Source organism: Solanum dulcamara, chromosome 8 (assembly GCF_947179165.1).
Source record: "Solanum dulcamara chromosome 8, daSolDulc1.2, whole genome shotgun sequence".
In the NCBI taxonomy this organism is placed as follows: domain Eukaryota; kingdom Viridiplantae; phylum Streptophyta; class Magnoliopsida; order Solanales; family Solanaceae; genus Solanum; species Solanum dulcamara.
The window spans coordinates 842828-861074 of record NC_077244.1 but is presented as its reverse complement, the minus strand read 5'-3'; the positions used below and the strand labels follow the sequence as shown (position 1 = coordinate 861074).

The 18247-nt window shown below is 27.9% G+C and overlaps 2 protein-coding genes, 1 non-coding gene and 1 pseudogene across 3 annotated transcripts; 2 read left to right on the top strand and 2 right to left on the bottom strand.

Annotated features, from left to right (window-relative positions):
• Positions 1–2335: 2335 nt before the first annotated feature.
• On the bottom strand, positions 2336–3244 carry LOC129900567 (nuclear transcription factor Y subunit B-4-like; annotated as a pseudogene).
• Positions 3245–8263: 5019 nt separating this feature from the next.
• Positions 8264–10823, top strand: LOC129898671 (glutathione S-transferase). The gene is made up of 3 exons (XM_055973301.1): positions 8264–8482; positions 9169–9217; positions 10130–10823. The coding sequence occupies exons 1-3, from the start codon at positions 8336–8338 to the stop codon at positions 10573–10575; spliced, it is 642 nt and encodes a 213-aa protein (XP_055829276.1). The 5' UTR covers positions 8264–8335; the 3' UTR covers positions 10576–10823.
• Positions 10824–11878: 1055 nt separating this feature from the next.
• On the bottom strand, positions 11879–11949 carry TRNAG-CCC (transfer RNA glycine (anticodon CCC)). Its single transcript has one exon. It is a non-coding gene; the product is annotated as a tRNA-Gly (tRNA).
• A 3365-nt stretch (positions 11950–15314) lies between these two features.
• Positions 15315–17998, top strand: LOC129898672 (universal stress protein PHOS34). Its single transcript, XM_055973302.1, has 4 exons — positions 15315–15643; positions 16397–16491; positions 16861–16982; positions 17685–17998. Exons 1-4 carry the CDS (start codon positions 15463–15465, stop codon positions 17770–17772), a joined length of 486 nt encoding a protein of 161 aa, XP_055829277.1. The 5' UTR covers positions 15315–15462; the 3' UTR covers positions 17773–17998.
• Positions 17999–18247: the final 249 nt, after the last annotated feature.

Sequence of the window (18247 nt, the reverse complement as noted above, 5' to 3'; positions counted from 1 at the left end):
ATTAAAACTGTATTATAAATGTATTATAAGTGTTCAATATAAAAAAAAATTATTGCTATAGATGATAAATATTTTTGTATATTTATATAAGTTTCCCTATTATATTTTGTGTTATGGGCTTATTACTAGACACGACAATGGGCCGGATGATAGGAAGACTACAATCAGACATAGTATGCCCAATAGCCCAAGTCTCAACTAATCAAGATTCACATCGTGTAAAGCATATTAAAAAACGAAAGCATTTTTCATCGGAAAACGTTCTGTTCCTCATGTTCAACTAATTCGAATTAGTTTTGTATATTGCTTATTAAAAAGGAGTTTCTATCAGAAAATTTTCTATTCCAAATCGCACGTCCGATAATTCTAATTAAGAATGAAGACATTGCATCCATCTCACTGTGTTACTTGAGTTAATTATGGGATAATGCAAAGTAAAAAGGACATAGTCAATAGAGAATATATGTCATGTTAGCAAAAGTTTTTTCCTTAATTATGCTCTTGAATTAATTTGGGAAATATATCCCATTATACTAACAAATTGATTAATTTAATAGTAGTGATTGATCACCACGTCATTTTTTGACGTTTCGGGGTCTTAAAATAAAATTTTATGATCATTAGTATTTTTTATGTGTACTAATACATGATAATTTTTTCAAATTTAATTGATAGATCTCGATTGACCTGAGATTTAGTCGATCCATAGCGAATGATCTGGTAACCATCTCACCATAAACCTAACATCATTTTTATGGTGCTTCTGGTCATGAAACATGAATTTAATTGATAGACTCTGATTGGCCTGATATTTGGTCAGTCCATAAAAAAATGACCTAGTGATTCATATTCACCACGACAAATACCATCTTCTTGACATTTTGAGGTCATAAAACACGAATTCACCAAACACTTTTAATATTAACCAAACGATAGGTAAATCAAAATATGTTTATAAGCAAATTTAGCCGGCTTATACAAAAACACATTATAAATCTTCTAACATATATATCTTTTTTAAGCAGAGGCGGATCCAGGATTTTGAATCTATGGGTGCCACACTGCTATGAACAATAACTTATGGCAAAAACTCCAGCGTAGAGCAAGATAATACTTAATATTTATAAGCAAATTTGTGTACAAAATTTAGATTTGTTCAGTTGATTTAGTTAATATTTTACTTACAAGAGGTCTAGAATTCTAATATATTTAGTCACAATTCTTTTTACAATAAATTAGTTAACGATTTCTTGCATAATAATAAAAAAATTAAGACAATACACCCATAGCAGGGCTCAAACTTCCATCCCTATGGTGTTAAACCTAAGTTTTAACCACTGATACAATAAGGCATATTATTTCTAAGAGTACCTTGTTTAATATTTATACATTATTTCTAAGGGTACCACATTTAATATTTATATTTTCCTTATAAATATATATACAAATATATATGTATATACAGATTTTTAACCGAGACCACTGAATAGAGTGGCACCCCCCTCCGATCTACATAGATCCGTCCCAACTTTTAAGATTATATTTATTGTACAAGAGTAGCATCAAAGGTCATGTTTAATTTGGATAAAATCTTGAAATCACAGATACATTGTAATTTTTCTGTTTTAGTCCCTTTCAGTAAATATAATATACACACTTATTTTTTTTTCCACCTATGAATCTATCCAAGAATGCAAATCCTCACTTGGAGGGAGTGAAAACAGATCTTTTAATTTAATAAGATTTGAAAAAAAAACTTTGATAAAGACTTTAATAGTGACAAACTAAGCATTTTTAGAACAACTCAAATTTGTGGTCCTGGATTCTATTCAAAAATGAAACTTGATGATGCCATTTTACATGCCTAGTTGGGTAGTTGTTGCCTTTATTTTGTGAGTTTGTCAACTTTTATTTTGTGTCTGTGTCAATTTGTGAGCACTTTAATTAATTATATGCTAAATCTCCTACCAGCACAAGGAACAAGTAACTCTGTCCATAAACATTTTTAGCTAGATAGATGAAGAAAAATTACTTAACGTTTTTGTGTCTCTGCTAAAATTAGAACCCTAATTTCTTATAATTTTTATTCACATTATTAATCGCTAGATCACGCCTTTTAGTATGGTAAGGCTGTAAGGTTTTAGGCTCATCCTAATTTTCTCAGCTTATGAAGGATATAAGATGATCGATAAAGAGAAAAAAAACATAAGAACCCAAAATCAACAAAATCATGATCAACTGGAAATTCAAGTTAATTTACTCATCAAATCACAAAACAAGATTAACATTTCAGATTGTTTATGTCATAGCTTAAAGAAGTACCTAAGGTCCCATGTTCGAGCCTTATTAGGAATAAACAAACTTCCAATAGAGGAAGCATTTCTCTAACTTTATACAACGAGAATCTAGATTAACAGGGCCAGTAGGTTTCAAACACAAGATGGTTAAACCAAAAGAAAATATAGAGAAGGAAAAGAAGAAGATCGAAGCCTAAAAGATAGAAGAAAAACACAAGTTTTTTTTTTTCCATGAAAAATCGTTTGGATCAGAAACTCCTGATAGATAGCGCTCTCTTCACATGGCGCAAATTCAAATTAGTCAAACCAATAAATTTCAGATACTGAATGGTTATGCAAAAAAAAGAAAAGAGAAGAAGCCTAATAAGGTCTTGTAGGGAGAAAATTGTTTCCCCCCTTATGATCCATATTGGTGATTTTGAATGGAATTGTAGATCCCCTTTGTGTTAATTCATCATCTCTTTCCCTTTGATCTTCAATATTATTTCCAAGTCCAACATCTTTACTTTGGTTAATTCTTTCACCTTCTAACTCTCTATGCTTGTGCAAATACCTCCTCAATGGCTCAACATAATCATCAAAACCTAAACTTCCCAAAGACCAACAAATATCATCACCATTCAAAGTCTTTCTCTTCTCATTGTGACACTTGTCAGATGCTTCACCAGTCACAAAGCTAATGAACTCACTAACACATTCTTGCATAGTCTCTTTGGCTTCTTTTGAAATCTTGGCATTTGGTGGAAGAATTTGCTTCATAATTCTCCCAACATTTGCTATTGGCAACAACCTATCTTGCTCCTTATAAATCACTCCATCTTCACTGATTGAATTGTAATTAGAGCTTTTTTCTCTATCATATTTAGACCCTAATATGTTGATATTATTATCAACCATTTTTTTTTCTTTCTTTCTATAAGAAGAAACCTATAAGTACTTTGCTCCATTATGTGTAGGGTTTGTTTCTTTATAAGCACATATCTTGTGTTTTATTATGTTTAAACAAATCGTTTTAACTTTTATATACTGACTGTATAAAGGAATATTTAATGTTATCAGATGAATTGTGCCTAAGCAACAAAATATATGTACATGTCATAATATTATTGGTGTGTGTTATTAATCTATTTTTTATATTGTCGATGTATATAGGCTAATTTCTTAAGTATTATATCAGAGTCGTGCAAAAGTTAAAAACTTGTGATGCATATTAGAGTCGTACAAAGTTTAAAAATTTATGATATTGCTGAGAGATAAAATATAAATAGCATCTATACGAAATGTAATGACAGACAGATTCTCAATGATGCATCTTAGTTAGGTTATATTTCTATATGACTATGTTTTTCAAGGATGCTAAAGATGGTTTTCTAGACTTTATAATATGTGTATATAATATTGATTTCATCAGTTAGTGATAATATGGTCCCCCTCCCTCCTAATTAAGTGCTAATTAATCTTTTAAGTTGAAACCCTATGGTTTGATAACCTACTTCTAAGTAGGTTTTGACAGGGAATTGTCACTTTGGTTTCCAAGGAACAAGGGAGGCAATAAGTTATAATATAACATATATAGGTTTAGCTAGGTGGCATCCATGTGTTTGAATGTGGCAGGCAAAGTTGTTTAAAATAATGAAAAATAGGACACTAATTATTGGTGTTGATTTATTAAGTTAATTACTCTGTCCACCATTTACTTTTACTTGCTACGTATGCTTTTCAAGAATCAAATTGCATGAATTATTTTAAAATATATTTTTCATTATACTAATATAAGAAAAATTGCATCTTATAATAATTTTCATATAGTTTTTGAATATCTATATTTTAATTATAAAATATTAAAATAATTTAATTTAATTTATATATGAAGATTAGTAGAAATGATTCTGAAAAAATAAAAAATAATGCCTTTGCCTTCTAAATTATCTATCAAAAACTTCTAACGTCTTTCTCTATTATTATATATATAATTCCAATTCCAATTCCAATTCCTTTTCTTTTATTCTTTTTAGTTGCATTCTAGACTTGATCTTTATGTGTATTAATATCATCATTGAACTTATCCTGGTCTAAACTTCGATCATATGAAACTTTCATAAATGACTATTCTGTTGTTTGTCAAAACTGGGTTAAATAATTGTAACAAATTTAAAATATAAATAAATAGCGGTGTCTTAACAGGTTATCCTGTCAAATGGGACTAGCCCACTATTTTTCTTGGGAAACGTACATAAATATACTATATTAAAAAAATATTTATTATTTATAGCAATAATATTTTTTTTTATTGGACACTTATAATATATTTATAATACAATTTTAATACACATTAGCAAGAATAACTTTTAAAACTCATATAATACAAGTTTTATTCATGGATAATATATTTATCACATATTTTAATACATTATAATATATTGTGTCAATTTCGTACCAAACAAGTATAATATATTTTAAAATACTTATAATACATTTATATTACATGCATAATTCACTTTTAATACATGACAGATATATCATAATATTGCTATGAATTGTTATAAATAGTAATAAATAAAAAATATCGCTAAAATCGATAATTATTTATTAAAAAGTGTTTTTCTTGATAAGTTTTCCATTTTTCTTCTAATTTAATGGCCCATTACTAATCTAGGCCCAAATATAAATTTTCTTTTATATGGGGACTGGACATATAAAATTTTGGCCCATCAACACATTGGCATGCCCAAGACCAATATGCATCCCATCTATTTCCACAAAGGGCTATTGACATGTACTCACTCCCGAGTCCTGACTATTTTACTTGTCGTCCTTATCAAAAATAAATAGTTCAAAATAATTGTTATTTTAGAAAATCTACATATAAGTGAATACATTATACTCATTTTGCCTTTAGTAATAATTATTCTTCATAATAAGCAAAATGGGACTTCATGGGTTAGGCTTTAATAATTGGGCCACTTAGCTTCTTCATGATGAATGGTTCAATTTCCATTATACCTCCTCCTAGTAGATGTATATAGTTATCCTTAACAGCTTGTTTGGATGGTTGTAACTTGTATCTATTGTAATGTATTTTGTTTTTAATTTAAATACAAATTTATTTTAATTGTTATTTGAATTTTATTGTGTCATATAGTTTAAGTAATGATGAAAAATCTCATATTGTGTAAAGACCAATTTGGCTGGTATGATCGCATCATTACATTCTTCTTTTTTCTCGTTTTGAACTTTACTTATTATTTAATAATTTTATTTTATTATTTATCCTATTTTTTAATACTAGTTTTATTATATCTCCTACTTTTTTTGGTAGGTTTATCCTTCAAATTATTGATTTGTAACATTATGTAACGGCAAAAGATGATACGATCTTTCCAAAGATTGTATATTGAAATAATATGATAAAATATAATACGCTACATTATGAAAATATATGTAACAACCATTCAACAAGGAATAAACTTCCATACTTAGTGGAGAAGAGAACAAAAGTGAAACTCTTGATGGTACTTGATGGTACCTTTTTGAAATTATAATGCGAAATTTGATATGCGGAATAAGGTCAAATTTATAATGTCAATCAAATATAGTATCAATTTAATTGTGATATATTTCATCTTATCCCATTAAACTTAAAAATTGTACTCCATCTTTCTAATAAAATAAATTAATTCAAAATTATAAACTTAAAATAATTTAATCCGACTTACTCATATTTCAATTGTATAAGTAGTAGAATAGGAGAGAGTAATATAGTCAAAGTTTGAGGAAAAGTGGAGCACATGAAAGAGACTTCCAAGCAAAAAAGTGAAGAAATAAGAAAATGCCAATTTGTATAACGACTTTTATCCACCGACGTGGCCATTAGGTTAATAAAAATAATCTTTTATTTTCAAAATTTAAATTCGAGATTTTTTTATAAAAGCACAAAATTAATGACTTTAATTTTAGAAATTCTAACCCTGATGGAGTTGCGTGTATTTAGGGGCGTCAATCGAAATTCTTTCGTCAAAAAATTATACTATGTAATTAGATAAAAATATTTTATATATATTATGTATTAACATCTCTTGTCTTCTTCGTAAATTAACTTCTTTATATTTTAATAGTCCTTAATAAATTTTTTGACTCCACTACTATTCAAACTCAAAACTTTGAATTAAAGACGAAAAAATATGTGCTATAGATTATAAACATTTATTATTTATATGAAATGATAAATTGGTTGGCTCCGACTATCTTGTGGAGCCAATGCAAAAAAGAAATTACAGTATAATTTATCTTATTATAATATGTATTTTTTAATAAATAAACATTTTGTTTATTATTAAAGAAGAGATTTTACCGCTCACAATTCTTCATCAATTATAATATGTAATTACAACATGTTATTATGTTATATAATTTTAACATGTTATTATGTCCTTAAAGTAAAGATAAGATTGTGATTTTTTTATGTAATTTATAATTAATGAATTCGAATTATAAAATCAACTATTTATATTAATATTATATTAGAAAAGATTGTTTGCATCACATTCTTTAAGATTAGTTCCTTCTTTAAATTCGACATAAATGCGATATTTATCATACAACACTATACTAGCATATTATTATTGTTATTATTATTATTAAAATTATTATTAATTTATATTTTTGGACGTAGTTGATGACATCATTGCATTCTTGATAATATTCTGGAAGTTTCTGGCCCCACTGACCACTTACTCCTAAAAAATAATATGAATGCAAAATTATTGACTTCGTAAAAAAAAAGTTTAATTAATTCTACATGTGAAAGACTTGAAAAGTCTTACCAAAATTGAACACAACTCTTTTTTCTTTTTCTTTTCTTTAAATATTATTTTTATTTATATTTACACTGGCTTAACTAAGGAATATAATGATTTTTTTAAGAAAAAAATTCATATTTAATCAGAATTGAAAAAAATATTTAAAATTTAGTTAATTCTGACAAGCATCAAAGTAAATCAATTGTATAAAAAAGTAATTTTATTTTAATATGAAATTGTTCTCAATAAATAAATGTAAGAGAAACTTTCAACAATATCACCACACGTGTAGGACAAATACAACTTCCACCTACCACTACTTTCCATTAGGTCATTCCAGAAGGAAGGAGACAACCTTTTTTCTTTTATATTCCATTTGTTTCGTGTTCGATATTCACATTAATTCAATTAAATTTAAATTTTAAAAATAATAATTTAATATTAATTTTAAATATATATAATAAAATAATTAATTTATAATAAATATAGTCATATTTTATTTGTAATAAAAAAATATACACTAACTAACAATATAGCTTGTCAAAAGTCATAAAAATATATATTAATTATACAATATAATTTATCTATATACGAATTGTACATTAATTATACATAATGATACATTCAAAAAGTTGAATATAACTTAATTATATATGAAGAATACATTGACTATTCTATCTCGATCAACTTAAAATCACCTTTAAACAGTTTCAAAAATTTAGAGATAATTTTTTTCGATTTTTTAAATTTTTTGATATACAATTCGTTTGAAACGATTCACAATTTTTCATTCGTTAATTTTTTTTAGAAAAATAAAATGAAAAAGGAAGAGGATGAAGAAAGACAGAGAACAAACTAGCCATTTTTTATTTTGGTAATTAAGTTTATCAAATAACCTTTTGGCGTAATTTTTTAGAATTGAACTTTAAAAATTACGTTTGATCATATAAAGCAATTTTTTCATAAATTAGAAAAACACTTAAAAATTCTTTTCACTTCAAAATACTCATAAAAATTCAAAATCGACACCTAATGACTAATGTTAAATACTATTTTTCGTTTTAAATATATATATATATATTTTTTAAATACTCATAATTTTCTTGACCAAAAGGACCCTTACTTATTGGATCTATATATACTATACTCCACATGCTTTGTACTCATCATTCCACATTTTCTTATACACATATTTCATTTTCTTCTCACAAATTTTCTCTCTCTCTAGAAGAAAAAAAAATGGCAATTAAGGTTCATGGCCCTATGATGTCCCCTGCTGTTATGAGAGTTGTTGCTGTACTCAAAGAAAAAGATATTGATTTTGAACTTGTTCCTGTTAATATGCAAACTGGGGATCACAAAAAGGAACCATTCATTTCACTCAACGTATGTTAAAATTATACCCCCTTTTCTTTTATCTGCTTTTTTATTTACAGTTATTGGGTAATCGATACGATTTATCATACACATCTTTCAAGATAAATACTGTGTATAATTGCTTTTCTTACAAATATAAGATAAGACCGTGTATAATAGATTTGTATAATAAATTTTTATGATTCGGCACTTGTACAGATCCATACTTAGCGGGACCTTAAGTATTTTATTTTTTAACTATTTTTTATTTCATGTTTATCTCTTGCACCGAACGAGTTATTAGTGTATTGTGTTTTTTTTTTATAAAAAAAATGCATGCCCTGTTTTACGAGTAGATTCAATTCATTACATATAGTTTATAAATGTTTACTAAGGTTTGTAATAGAAACTAAGATATGTTATGAGTAGTTTAGTTTGAGGTAGAAGGTATAATAATTTTGAGATAAAATATAAAATTATTTTATCATGAGATTGGGTGTTAGATAATTTATTTCATTATTTTTGTTTTAGATTATTTATCCAATAGTAATAAAATAAATTATTTCATATATCCGGTGGGATCAAATTGTAAATCGAGTTAGTAAAAATAAGTCCATATAGATTCGAGTTGGAAATGGTGAGTGTAATTGTATGTACATAGCCTAAATCTTCTCATGAGTCAAATTTTGAATTATAATTTTGTTTGATTTATGCAGCCATTTGGTCAAGTTCCAGCTTTTGAAGATGGAGATCTCAAGCTTTTTGGTAAGTTCTCTCCATAATCTATGTGTTAAAGGTTTGCTCAATTCCCGAAGGTTGAGGGAGGTACTTGTGTCTTATATCACAAGTTCGATCTCTATGCTAAGTGAACTATGTCTAGTATTTAAGTGAAGAACGATAGAAGGACGGGTACATTGTCCCGGAGTTTGGAAGAGTTTTGTCTCCCCTAATTGTCATAGAAAAATACCAACATATCTAGTAGAATGTGTGCTGATTTTTATTCCTATTTTATCTTGTTGAGGTAGAGATTGTTTCTTATAAACCATCGGCATATAAGTATCACAAAATCTTGCAACCAATTCAATGAAAATCATCACATAATATCGAATACACTTGAAAACACACTTCTTTCTCTGGTTTTATGATGTTGATATATGAATTATTGTCAAAATTATACCATAACTCATATCATTTACAAGATTCAAGTAAATATTACTTGTATACTAGGTTCACCTTTGATTTAGTTGAATCATTAATCATATACTATGTTTTTCTCAAACTAATCCAACTAATTTGTATTTGTGTAAACAATAACATCCTCCTCGAGCTAGTGGTAAGGTCTATGCACACTCTACCCTCCTCAGACCCCTACTTAGTGAGATTTTACTGAGTATGTTGTTGTTGTTGTCAACAACGTAGCGAATATAGAATCACACTTGTGGGTCTGGGAGGGTGGTATCTATGGCCTCACCTCGATAGACCCTCTGCTCAAGAAAATTGCTTTCAAACAATCTTATCAAGAGAAAACGCTCCTATTTATCTTTTTCCTTTGAATTTGTGTCAACGACAACGTATCGAATATAGTTTCATAAGTCTGGAGAGGGTGGTAGGTATATTCTTACCTCAGGAAAATCGTTTTCAAACTATTGTTGATTTTGTGAATTATTGGCAATGCAGAGTCAAGAGCTATTACACAATACATAGCTCACACATATGCAGACAAAGGGAACCAACTCTTACCAACTGACCCCAAGAAAATGGCAATCATGTCAGTATGGATGGAAGTAGAATCCCAGAAATTCGACCCCGTTGCTTCAAAACTAAGCTTTGAGATAGTCATTAAGCCAATGTTGGGCATGGTGACTGATGATGCAGTCGTGGCGGAGAACGAAGAAAAACTTGGTAAACTTCTCGACGTATATGAATCTAGACTCAAGGATTCGAAATATTTGGGCGGTGAGTGTTTTACGCTAGCTGATTTGCACCACGCCCCGGCTTTGCACTACTTGATGGGGAGTAAAGTGAAGAGCTTGTTTGATGCTAGGCCTCATGTTGGTGCTTGGGCTGCTGATATCTTGGCTAGGCCAGGTTGGTCTAAGACACTTGAGTTGATTAAACACTAAAAGATTTAGTGGCGGATGGGTGAGTAAATGCGTTGGAAGGGGGGGACAACAGTTCTGCTAATACCCCGTAGGTTGAGGTGCAAAATATGGCCTATGTATTACTTGTAGGTTAATAAAGTTAGGCCATAAGTAACACTCTTTTGTAATTTTTTGCTGTGTCCTTTATCATTTTGTTTTTAGATGTGTGATTTCGAGTGTTCGTTGTATCGTAAGTTCTCTTTTATTGAATGCAAGCTTCTTTTTTTCAATAGCTGATTTTTGGTCTACTCTATTTTAATTTTGCAAAAAAAAAAAAGTTTCTTTCTCCTAGGAGTTTTCTTGTAAATATTTGGAAAAAAATTACTTTCATAATCTTTAAGGTTGAATATGATGAATGTTTACGATTAAACCAACTTCAATTAACCATTTCAAAGCGTTTATAGAAGATTTTTTTGTACCAGCTCCTTCTGCCTAGCACCATTTAAAGAATCTCATTTTTTAAATATAACTGATTAAATTAAACTGAAATACAATGATTTTGGGATATTATTTTTAATGGCTAAGGCCAACTTTTTTTAAAGTGACCACCACCACTATTATTAAGTTCTGGAATCTGGACATTGCAACAATCAATCACACATTCACACTCAAAGCCACTTGGTCAAACTTTAATGTCCACATATAATTCTTCATGAAAAAACTAATTTTTCAAATATTTTTTAATTTTGAATTTTAGATACTCGTTTTTTCAAATTCCGTTTATATTAACTTGTTCACATTATCATATCTAAATCTGAATTTGAAAAAAAAAAAAAGAGGATTGTAAAATTATATACATCTTTACCTCCTTGAGAATTTTATGATTTTTTCAAAGTCAACGAGCGTTGCTCAGATCTCAAAAAGGTGAAAAGCTTTATTAAATTGAATAGCAGACAGCAAAAAACCACTTGCAATTGTTTTAGCAAAGTTAAATGCATTTAAAATTGTACTCTCATCATTAACTCCTTTTTTTTAGTTTAGATGTATAATTTTTGCACTTTATTCTTTAAAAATGCAAAGAAAATACTAAATTGTGGTATAATTTGTTCTTGGAATCTATTTCCAACCTCATATACAAAAAAAATTAGTAAATTGAGGTAGTTGTCCTCAACCTAATTAAGGAGCTTTCGGAATTCAATAAAATCTTTATAAAGTAGATCATTACGAGTGTAACGAAACCTCTGTACCTATTGCACTAATATATTCTCTTTTACTCTCTTTCTTCATTCAGAAACATGAGAAAAAATTCATACAGAATACACCGTTAATAAAACTAAAAATCAAATGCGCATCCGGGGAATCGAACCCCGGTCAGTACCGTGGGAGGGTACTATGATACCACTACACCAGATGCGCTGTTTGGTAGGGAATGCTAAACAATTTATATTAAAACTTCAAACATGAAAATAAAAATAAAAATTTTACTTGAAAAATTTAGAACTGGAGTTGGAGTTATGATTGACCATATCTTTTGTAATAAGTATGTAAAATTTGAATGTAGTTTTTAAAGAGCGTGAAATATAATTTAAATGGGGTTGTATAGCAAAAAAATATATATATTAAAAAAAAGAAAGTGAAAACATGGTTTTAGTGGTTTTCAATTTGAAATTTTTGATGGCCAAATGCTATTTCAAATAAAGTGGAAAAAAATGGAATTTTTTTTTTTTTTTGGATGTAAGGTTGGGGTGGCTTGCTGAGTGAGACTGATAGAAAGGATGAATGGGAGGCAACCATGTATGGTAATTCTCGACCCTGTCTCTAAGGCCTTAGTAGCAACACTTTTTCTATCGATCGGCGTGACTCTGTTGGATGCTCCTAATCAATTGAACATGAAGAGGAGGAGTAGGAGTTTACTTTAAGGGCTTTCTCTCGTGAAAATGGTCTCTCCTCTCGATGTCAGCCCGAGCTAAGAGTTGGGCAGTTCTATTAAGGTATATAGAAAGCTCCAACCAGCTACTATTGATCTCATGGTCAAACGGGTAAATATAGATTTTTTCCATCCAGATAACAAGTTTCAGTAATAAATAATAACTGAAAGCGATCGAGAATCAAACATATCTTTGACATTAAAAAATGATATTTTAACCATCAGAACAGAAGGGATCAATAAGTCATATTTTGTATATCTCGGTTTCAAGAATATAAGAGGTACATTTTACTTTCATACGCAATTCAATACATTTTATTTGCACTAAAATTTTTATATTAAAGTAACTAAAAATCCTAATCAAATAAATGCATTCAAAAAGTAGCTCAATTTGTTTTTTTAATAATAATACAAGGTAACTCTATTGACCATAGTTTAGACATAGACAAAAGAGAGGAAACAATTTACACTCATAATAATATCATTCAAACTGAAAATACATCCAAAATCAAAGCTCGAGCAAGAGTACTTTTTTTAATTACAATCTATATACTACGCATATTTATCTTAATTAATAATTAAAATTATCTTATTACCCCCGCCCCTCTGCGCTTCTTTTCTTTCTTTTCTTTTCTTTTATGTGTTCTTTTTCTCTTTCTTATTTCTATCTACTTTTTTAATTTCTTTTTCTCTCTCTTTCTCCCCTTTTTTTTAAAATAATAATTAATAATCCTAATTTAAAACTAATTTAAATTATATCAAAACATTTAAAATTCACATATAATACTTGTAATATATTTGTATTGAAAATATTTTAATTATATATTCACCACATTCGTTTAAAGATGCCTATAATATGTATCATGTATTTATTTCAAAATGTATTATAATTATTGTTTATTTTTTCTCTTATTAATGGTGCTAAAATATATTATTATATTAAAAATATTTTAATTATATATTCACCACGTGCTTTGAAATATGCTTATAATATATTTAATTCAAAATCTATTATAATTATGTTTTATTTTTTTCTCTTATTAACGAAATATATTATTGTATTAAAAATATTTTAGTTATATATTCACCACGTGCATTGAAACATGCATGTAATATGTATAATATGTTCAATTCAAAATGTATTACAACTATAATTCAATATTATACATTGTTATGAATTCAATTATTGTTATTTCAATAAATATAATACATTTCTAACAAAGTAAATTAATTTGAATAGTACTAAAATGTTTGAAATTCACACATAATACTTATAATGTATTTGTGTTAAAAATATTTTAGTTATATATTCACCACGTACATTAAAATATGCATATAATATGTATAATATATTGAATTCAAAATGTATTACACTTATTATTTATATTTATTTTTTTATTGTGTTAGAAATGCATTATATATATACATATATTTATATAAAAAATTATTTAATTTAAAAAATAATAAAAATATTATTTCTATAATATTTAATTTAAAATTAAATTTTAAATTAGAATAATTAATTATTATTTTTAAAAGATGGAGAAAGAGAAAGCGAAAAAATTGGATAGAAACAAAAAAGGAGGAAAAACAGATATAAAAAAAAAAGAGAAGAAGAAGAGAGAAAAGAGAAAGTGGAAGAAAAAGAGAGAGAGAAAAAAAAGATGGAAGAGAGAGAGAGAGAAAATGACTGAAAAAATGAGAAAGAAATAAAAGAGAAAAGGTGTATTTATTATTTTTTTTATTTTGGATAACAAATTAATGCTATTTTTGATAATTATATGTATTACCTTATAATTCGTAATTAATATAATATAATATACTATTTATGTAAATTGGCCAAAAGAAAACACCTAACTGGATAAATATATACATAAATTAGCTATAAAATAAAAAATATACATTAATCAAACCAAGCCTCAACTCCAAACTATTTTCTCAAGTCTTAATTTATGTGACAGATTTTTCTTTTTAGTTAATTTTTAAAAAAAAATCATATTTCTATAATTAGAAATAATCATACAAATTTATACTACACAAAAAAAATTATATTTTTTAAGGAATAAAAATTAAAAACCATCACAAAATAAAAGTAAAAATGCAAATAACCCTTACGTACGAATTCATATCTACTAAATATTTATTATAATTTCAGTTAATATTTATATTTTGCTTCAAAAATATTAAAATTAATCGTCAAAGCCTAACTTCATAGTCGAAGATCCAGAGTTGTGTTTAATTAATGTAGAACATTCTACATATCGCTAGAAAACTATTCTACCAAACCATAGTGTAATAAGTCTAGTAGTAATTGATATTAACAACATTGTCCCTTTCGTTATAATTCATTTACACAGGGATATTTTTAACATAGTCATTTATGTTTTATTGAGAATTATGTGGATAATTATAAAGACATATTAATTAATGTGGTTACTCATTTTTTTTATTTTTTTTTTATTTTTTATCTGGTGTTTGATATCTGTATTAGAATCTGACTAATTTGAATTTGCGCCGCATAAGACCTCGAAAAAGCGCTTCTTACCCAAAAAAAACTCACATCCAAATTCGAACCCGAAACCTGTGATTAAGGAAGGAGTAACCTTATTGGTTGTAGTTCAAATATCTAAATAAAATAATCTATCATATATTTAGATACTCAATTTATTATAATTTAAATGTCTAAATAAAATTTATTAATAAATTTAATAGATAATTATAATGTATTCGATGTTAATTTGTTCGAGTGTTTACTTCTTTTAGTTCTTTTCTGGCATCATATTCTAGGGAATTCTATTCTTATCTAACTAGAAACTGAATTAGATTCCATCAGATAAGAATAAGAATATAATAAAACAAACCGATAATAAAACCTTTATATTTCGTGTTCAAATAGCTCACTTTTACTTTGCTTTTTTTCCATCAAATATCTTAAACAAATATTTTATTTTATTTTTCAAAAATAAAAAAAGAGAGAGTTTTGAATTTCAAGAACAGGAAATATGGGAGAGGAAAAATCAGTGATGGTGTTTGGAATAGAAGATAATCAACATAGTTTTTATGCATTAGAATGGACTTTAGATCATTTTTTTACTAATTATAATACTAATTCTGATTTTAAACTTGTATTAGTTCATGCTAAGCCAACTCCTGCTTCTATCATTGGTCTTGCTGCTGGTCCTGGTATGTCTTACTAATTTTTTTAATATTTTTTTCGTTTTATTTTATATGACAATATTCAACTAGATGTTGATCAGTTTGAAAAAGGTAAAAAGAGATTTTCAAGATACATATTAAAAAGTATTCTGTCTATTCTATATTAACTGAATTTATGAAGCTATGCATATATATTAAGAAAAATATTTAAAAATATAATTTAAATCATAATTTTTACTGTTGCCCTTTTGTTTATTTTTAAGTAGCGCAATTTAAATAGTGCATCTCCTAAAAATATAAAATTTCATTAAAGGAAAAAGCAATTATGGAAAAATTTCAAATATTTCTTTTTAATTTTAAACAGTTCAATTATTTTAAAAATAATTTTAAAATCCTAAAAATTCATAAGTACTTTTTAAGACTTTGGTTGTGTTTGGTAGGATGGAAAATGTTCTCTTGGAAGATGTTTTTCAGAAAAATAGGTGTTTTTTAATTTATTTTTTAGTGTTCGATACGTAAGTAAAAGATATTTATATATAATCTATAGACAAATATTATAGGAGACGAGGTGGTGAGAATGGGGGTTAACATGTAGGGGCGAAGATGAGGTATGCTGGAAATCATTTCCATAGGGAGGATACAATCAGTGTAAAATACTTGTTGAACTTTGTTTTCTATATTTTCACTTTAAAAAAAAGGTCATTTTCCTCATGTTCAAAGAACTTATTAAATCTATATATATATTATATCTTGATTTTACTTTTTTGATGAATTTTGCAGGGAGTGTGGAAGCTTTTTCAGCCATAGAGGCTAATTTAAAGAAAATTGCCGCAAGGGTTGCGGAGAAAGCTATGGAGATATGCAAAGCAAAATCTGTAATTTATTATCTTTTTTAATTATTATTAACACAATTATTTATTTTTAAAAAAAGTTATATTTGTACTTGTACAATTTCAAAATGAGTAACTTTATCTACCGTTAAACTTTTGGTCTAGTCAAAAGTTGAATGGTAAATTTGGACTTTCTTTCTCTATGAAATTGAACACGTGGAGTTCATGCAAGGGCTCTGTTAATAGCAAAAACAATTTGCTAATGAAATGTTATAAATGGATTATACGTGTGTTTCTAAGGGCAAAATTGAGCCATTTCAAACGGTATATGAGGAAATTTGAATATATTTTTTTTACATTTTCTATATAAAATATTAATTCATTTTTTTAAAATGATTTTTAACTCTTTTTTAGGTGAATGATGCTGTAGTTGAGGTTGTGGAAGGTGATGCTAGGCATGTCCTTTGTGAAGCTGTAGAGAAATTTCATGCCTCTGTTTTAGTTGTGGGTTGTCATGGTTATGGAGTTATAAAGAGGTAAATTTAATTTCTAACGGTGTGTAGCTTGTTTATATTTCTAGTTAATGTGACCTACGATAACGAGTAATTCTTAACGATAATTACATTGTTGTCGGGTTTTACCTACTATTGGTTCCAATTTATATTAGGTTATCGGTTAATGTTTATTATATAGGTTTTCGCGTAATGACCTTATAGGTGGTCCGACCTTAGATTAGATAGGAGAGCTTGAATAATTAGGGTAGAAGATTAGTCTAATTAGAAGGTTAGTCAGTAGTCGAGCGATGTCGCTCTCTTTTTTACAAGAGAGCATGGTTCTAGTTTTTGAGCACCTGTTCTGCTCCCTCTTCTCCTTATCAGTACTATTAATATTATTTGAGTATTATCTTTAATTATCCTGCTACATTTGTTTTACATACTTTCCTTTTCCTCGGTATTTTCACCATTGCTTCTTCCCTCTTATATTTTTCAAACTTGTTTTTGAAAATGCATTTTTCGAATCGGGGATCTATTCAGAAACAAACCTCTCTACCTTACACAAGATGGGGATAAAGTTTATGTAAACTTTATCCTCTTCAGATCTCACTTGTGAGATCACAGTAGGTATGTTGTCATTTTTGTTGACTTCATAGGTGGTTCGATTGTATACAAATTTATTTACACCGCCGGTGCTTAGAACTTAAACGCGTTATTGTACTAAACTCATTATTGATTGTGCAGGACTGTTTTGGGTAGTGTAAGTGACCACTGTGCCCATCATGCCCACTGCAGTGTGATGATTGTGAAGAAGCCAAAGATTAAATCTTGAATTGTTTCTTGGTATTTGATTATTGTCCAAGTGAATAAATTTTAGAGATTACAAATATGTGATCAATATCATCAACTCCAGGAGGAAAGGAAACTGTGTATTTCTTTGATTTCTGGACTCAGTTGATTTGTAGTTGTTGTGTAAGATGTTGCAAAAATACTTCAGTCTTGTGTAGTGAATCACAATGTAATGTATGAAATAAGAGAAAAATGAGAGTTTTCCCTTTCGTCGATTCATTACCTAAATTCTAGGTCAATTGCACTTGAAAGAGACACTAAGTGGCGTTGAGTTAAGAGTTATTCGATGACATATCGTTCCATCATGTTTCTCATTGGAGCAAGGATTCGATACAATAATGTATGCCTTTTCTAATGGTTGTGTGCACTGTGCATGCAGCTTTACCCCAACCTTTAGGCAATAGAAACTAGACGTGGTTTTCGAGAGATCCTCAGCAAACTCAATAAAACCTTCTCCC

What these genes read in the sequence shown, in the direction of transcription:
- LOC129898671 (XM_055973301.1), top strand. Translation starts at nt 8,336, where the DNA reads ATGGCAATTAAGGTTCATGGCCCTATGATGTCCCCTGCTGTTATGAGA. An exon ending in AACCATTCATTTCACTCAAC is followed by an intron (nt 8,483 to 9,168) that starts GTATGTTAAAAT and finishes TGATTTATGCAG; the next exon opens with CCATTTGGTCAAGTTCCAGC. An exon ending in TGGAGATCTCAAGCTTTTTG is followed by an intron (nt 9,218 to 10,129) that starts GTAAGTTCTCTC and finishes TTGGCAATGCAG; the next exon opens with AGTCAAGAGCTATTACACAA.
- LOC129898672 (XM_055973302.1), top strand. Translation starts at nt 15,463, where the DNA reads ATGGGAGAGGAAAAATCAGTGATGGTGTTTGGAATAGAAGATAATCAA. An exon ending in TGGTCTTGCTGCTGGTCCTG is followed by an intron (nt 15,644 to 16,396) that starts GTATGTCTTACT and finishes TGAATTTTGCAG; the next exon opens with GGAGTGTGGAAGCTTTTTCA. An exon ending in AGATATGCAAAGCAAAATCT is followed by an intron (nt 16,492 to 16,860) that starts GTAATTTATTAT and finishes ACTCTTTTTTAG; the next exon opens with GTGAATGATGCTGTAGTTGA.